Consider the following 6,000-nt stretch of genomic DNA (forward strand, 5'->3'; position numbering starts at 1 on the left):
CTGTGGTTAGAGTCTAAGAGAACTTCCTGGGAGCACTGAGACATTAAGTGAATTGCCCAGTTCTCTTTGCCAGGAAGAGCCAGTATGTTTAAGTCATCTCCAGAGGCATACACTGTTATTATTTTTTTAATAGTTCAGCAGGATAAAACTTAGATAACCCAACATGAATGAGTGATGATGTAGCCATCAGATACAAATATAAATTAATAAAAAAAAATATACATGGCATTCTTTTCCAAATATTTGCCACTGAGGACAATTCCCCCAAGTCATTTCTCCTGGGGAAAAACAGAGTGAACAAAGTCAAGCTGTATGAAGTTATAAAGGTGAGAGAATTGATTTTCACTCCCTACTGGCCCTATACCTCATTTCCACATGTGTGTTTGTGTATAGGGGTATAGTGATGCTCAGTAGTGATACCATTGGGTGTTGAGTTAATCTTGCCGGTTATCCAAGTGCAAACCATACAGCACCACATTAATTTTTCCGCATTACTGTGGAGTGTTTACTACACCCTTCTCTGTGCTTTTTCCTACCCCCCTCATTCCTCCCCCACCCTTCAGGAACTTCTTTACATGATTACTGAAGCCCCTAATTGTGACAAAACAAAATGAGAATGCAGGAGCAGGCTGCTCAGGGAAAGTTGTGGGGTTTGTTGTTTCTTTCCACCGTCGGATGGGAACGTCTGCTTTGTTTTTCTGGACTGACGTTCATTGGGTGCCCTCCTGCTCTTATTCTCAGTGAGCCCAATCTTCCACACTGTTTTCAAGTGGATAGTGCTGGATGCTTTGAACATTCTTACCCTTCGTACACACAGCCTTGGTTTCTTTGGCTACAACTATTTCATCCCAATCCGTAGACTATGGGTGCTCAGGGATACTCACCATAAACTTGTCAAAATAGCAGCCAGTGGACTTCTCTACGTCCATCTCCAGGACTGTGCCTCGGATAATTTGAGAAGAATTCACATTCACCGTCCAGCGGTAATTAGAGTGATGAGGGTAATTTCTGGGCCATAATGGAGAAGCAATTTTCCCATGAGTTCCAACAATATTATCATTGCCAAATGCTGGGGAGAAAGAGAGGGTGGTAAATCAGTCGTCCTTAGAACAGGTCTCTAATAAAAAAAAAAAGAAACAAAGAAAGAAAAGGCAAGGGATGCTGAAAGGGATAAACTTTTAATTGACTGTGGTTCCTTTATCGGATGCTGAAGAAATACTGCCTTCCATTGGGTTCCTGGGCTGGCTATTAAATCTTAGGGAAAAGGGTACTGTTGTGAACAGAATGTTGTCTCCTCCACTGTGCTTGACGACTCTATGTCAAGAGACTCTGGCTGTATGCCTGAGCTCAGTCTCCATCCCTTAGGGGAGCAAGAGAGACATGGACTCACTTTCTGCTTGCAGCTGAGGACCACAGGCTTTAGACCTCAGAGATAGATCAGTAAACAAGCATTTATTAAGCTCTTACTGTATTAAATCATCTAGCACAGAGGTTCCCAAACTTATTTGACATACCATGCCCTTTCAAAAAAAATTACTCAAAGCCCCCCTAGAAATCTTTCTTTAACCGTATAACATTTTTTTAATTTGCATCATTTCAAAAAAATTATATATTTTTTTGAAATGATGCATCCTTAATTTAATGATTTATTGTAAATTTGCAGGCTTTTTTCCTGCACTGAAATTTCAATATTTTGTCATGTAACCATATAGTATCATACTGTAAACAAGTCATTACATGCACATATTCCTGCATGCTGTACTTCCCAACAATGTGCTACATGCTCGCCTGCCAACACTTGCTTGTTAAGACCAATAGGCGGACTTGACCACTGATCAGTTACAACTTGCATTTTGTGTGTTTATTTAGAAAATAACGTAATCACTGCAACTTGTATACAACAGATGAAACATGTAAGATCAATTTTTCAAAATTTTCTTTTCTTCTTTCCTCTTGCTCCCACTGCCGCCTTATTTTTATTCAATGCCCCCTCCAATTGCACCTGGGGCTACTACCACCCCCAGATCGTTACAGTGCCCCATAGGGGGCGGTATCGCCCACTTGGGGAACCTCTGACTGGTCTACTGTTAGATCATCTAGTCCAAATTTGGCAAAGAAGAAAACTAAAGTGAATGACTATAAAAATGATAAGAATGGCATTTCGATAGTTTTAAGATGTGTTCAATGATTTACAAATATTACCTCGTTTTATCCTCAGAACCATCCTGGGAAATAGGCGCTATTGTTACCTCAATTTTACAAGTAAGGAAACTGAGGCAGATTGGAGGTGAAATGGCTTGACCAGTCTCACAGCTGAGGCTAGATTTGAGCTCAGGTCTTTCCAACTCCAGGTCTAATGCATTACCCATCATACCACAGAGCGGCCCAGACTTGCTTAAGTCTACACAGGCACAGGCGGACTTCAAGCCCAGATCTACTGACACCAAATTCAGTGTTATTTCTACTCTGCCTTTGAACAAAGCTAATAAAATTAGAGATCTCAATTAGCACATGGCCTCCTTTCATTATGGGAGGCACTAGAGCACTGTGGATGCAGAGTCAAAGGGACCTGAGTCTGTCTCTTACCACCAGTATGACCTTGGGTAGGTCATTTATCTCCTCTGGGCCTCCAGTCCTTACCCATAAAGTGATGGGCTTAGTCTAGATCCCTTTTAAATCTCCTTCCAGCTCTGAATATATGACCCTACACAATCTCAGTTTGAAAGATTCTAGGAAATAGATGATCAAGGAAGACACGGTTACAAAAGAGGGAGTTTGGGCACCTAAGTTGGAAGAGCATCCTGCTGGCAAACTATCTGAGCATCCACAATGACTCAGAAGCAAGGTATCATTGTTAATAACAGTATTGTTAATAATTCATTTAATAATTAATCTTTAATCATTTCATTAATAATTTACATTCAGTTCTCCTAGTTCAAAGGGTGTGGAACTACAGCTCTGCAGACCTGGATGAACTGAATAGTTTCATAAGCACAACCAAATCAGCATCCCATCCTAGTATATTGCTCTTTGTTCTACACATTCTCATAAAACAAAATGTATTATATACTCTTAAAAATGAAGTCGAAAAATAATAAAAATAAAATCTTGGGAAATAGTAAAAATGATAACCCTGGAACTTTATTATCCTTGAAATCTAATTCACTTCCTTAAGTATGCCTGATGGGGAAAAAAATCGGAGTACCATGTAATTCCTGTACAGAAGAAATAGGATTATAATTTAAAGGAACGATGACTCTGGCTGAACAGACTACGGAAGATGTTTCATTCTAATGATGAATGTTAATAATAAGTTAGTTTGAGGAAAGCAAGCTAAAAACTATCAACATATAAACTCTACTTACTATGGACAAATGCGGCCTGAAAGCCCACGCCACTGCCTGAACCATCTGAGGCAAATTTGATCCACAGGACATGTCCAACAATTGAGGTGTAATTGAAGGATGAAGAGTGTCCACAATAGCGTCCAACCAGGTGCCCTGTGGCATTTCCTTCACGGATCTCTAAGTAATCTTTAGTACAGTTCTCACTTTCTTCTAATTGGAAGGTACTGGTTTGAAAGAAAGGATAATCAGATTAGTCCTACAAAGCAGACAGAAGCAATTCCTATTTTCCTATTTCAAACATTCCTAAAGTCCTATTTTGGGCAATCTGTACAAGCTTCTTGGAAAAGCATCTATCATTATATTATTTAATTACTAAACATACAAATGAACCCATGAGATATAGCTGGAATGTAAGGTAGAGGTTATGAGGAGAAAGGATGAATATAAAGAAAACTGAAAAGTTAGACAAAATAAAAAGTAAGCTTCTTGAGGATAGTATCATTTATTCTCTAATTTTACGTGACTCCCAGTGCCTGGCATAGTTATTTATACCATGGGTGATGAATATGAGCTAAAAGAATCAATGCCTTGGGAAAGGGAATAGCGCCAAGGCTCTGTTTTGTTTCTTCCCTCTGTGGGGTAGACACCATCAGTGATAGGTCTGGAACCAAAAGGACGAGACAGAGTATGTTGTTTAGATTTGTTCTGTCAGCTATTAGTTCCAGAGGGAGGTGAAGGGCACGTTTTATGAGTTAGTTGGCTACTCTGGCCAGCAGAGAACAGTTTGAGCTGACCTGGTGCTTCCCAAAGAGAACCACTGGTTAATGTCCATGGAGACACTAACAAATCATAGACTTCCCTCTCTTGTCATATTGGTTATTAATATTAGTCTATCACAATAGAGATGCCTGTCTACCTTTTAGCAAGTGATGGTTCTTCACCTGCCACATCACAGTGGGTATGATCTAGGTGGTACTCTGGCCTTCCTTATAAAGCCAGCCTTACGTGGGCTGTATCAGACCACCAACTGTGAAATTGGCCCAAGGTTTTTTTCCTGCTTCTCTGAAAGCAGCAAAGGCGTGAAACTGAGATGCTTTAATCTGCACAGGGGACAGGTTAATTGAAATGGACCAAGCAAGCTACCTTCAGAAAACTCCCATGTGTAGCTGACAAAGACAGGACCACAGCCACTCTGATGAATGTGACAGGTGTTGGCTGGCCTTCTTAAATACAAGAATGAGGAAAAGGTAGGCCTAACATCTGAACTGGAATCCCTTGGGAAATGGTGGGTGGGAAAACACCCAGAACACTCTAATTAGTCTAATTAGACTAAAAAAAAGTTCGAGTTCTCTTTAAAAAAAAAATAACTCAGTTTTAGGATATATGTGTGTGTATACATACATACATGAGTGTAATATATATGTGTATGTTTGTATAAGTGTGTGGTATGTATATATAGTATGCATGTATATGTATATATGTGTGTAATACATGCATGTATATGCATAGGTGTGTATAACACACACTTATACAAATATCCTAAAACTTAGTTCTCTTTTTTTTTCTCCAAAGACAACTTGAACCTTTTTTAAAAGTCTAATTAGAGTCTAATGGGTGTTTTCCCACCCACCATTTCCCATGGGACTCCAGTTCAGCCATTAGGTCTACCTTTTCCTCATGCTGGTACTTAAGAAAGCCAGCAAACACCTGTCACATTCATTATTAGTGTGGCTCAGGTTTTATTTTTTAAGAAAATATCACTCATTCTCCCTATATGCTTTGCTCGGGTCCCTTGTTAAAATGCTACACAGAATAAAAGTAGTACAATCCCTACTGTTTCTCATTATAAAATTTCACTTATTCTTGAACTCAAACCAATCATATCTGCTTTTCCACAGCACATTATGATTGTAAAAATAGCACATCCAGGACATTCCTTAAGTATTTTTTGTACAAAGTACGTTTTTCTTCTTGCAGACTTTTGTTTCTTCTCATTTCTTGCTGATTCTACCATAGCTTCCTCCTCCATTTTTTTCTACCCCACCCCAACTGACCGCAACACTCCCATCCCAATGTTTTTTTTAATTTTTAATCTGATTCATATGTTTCTAGTTCACACAACCCATAATGAACTAGATCCAGCCGCCCATCTGGATATACTTCAGTGTGATTCAAAGTTAACCCTCAGGCCCTTCAATAAAGACATTCTTCAGTAATTAGCATCCACAATATTGTGCCTTTTGCAAAATAAATTTTGTTAAACCAAACTCTTAACCCATTAGTACAACACAAATGTGAAGACAGTTTTCAAAAACATTTTTTTTTTTGCTGTGCAACAGCTTCTGCTTTGTATTTACGAAAGAGTAAAATGCAATAAGGCTTTACCCCCTTATTCTTAGGGGGAACTGAAAGTTTAAAAATCAGAACAGTAATGCTATTTAAGTTAGTTTCCTTCTGTTCAAGTGGAATTCTTATCTTTAACTGAAACAGATAAGCACAATTGAATTCAAAAAGTTTTAGAGATTAGTACTTAGTATTAACTTTGACATTTTCTTAATTTAAGGGCAAATGACTAAGAAACAAGGATTGAATCTCTCAAAAAATACAGTGCTTTATGAAAATTACAAAAGTAGTGGATAAAATCAGGATTTCA

General features: G+C 38.6%; 1 protein-coding gene across 1 annotated transcript in view; it reads right to left on the reverse strand.

The window, feature by feature from the left end:
• CUBN (cubilin) overlaps positions 1-6,000 on the reverse strand; it is a 299,579-nt gene that overhangs the window by 113,473 nt on the left and 180,106 nt on the right. Inside the window, exons 37-38 of the mRNA XM_036760230.1 lie at positions 3,366-3,571; positions 885-1,069 (exon numbers count right to left, since the gene is read on the reverse strand). Of these exons, the coding sequence (XP_036616125.1) occupies positions 885-1,069; positions 3,366-3,571 (391 nt within the window). The remainder of the gene's footprint in view (positions 1-884; positions 1,070-3,365; positions 3,572-6,000) is intronic.

This window comes from Trichosurus vulpecula, chromosome 5 (assembly GCF_011100635.1).
Source record: "Trichosurus vulpecula isolate mTriVul1 chromosome 5, mTriVul1.pri, whole genome shotgun sequence".
Lineage (NCBI taxonomy): Eukaryota > Metazoa > Chordata > Mammalia > Diprotodontia > Phalangeridae > Trichosurus > Trichosurus vulpecula.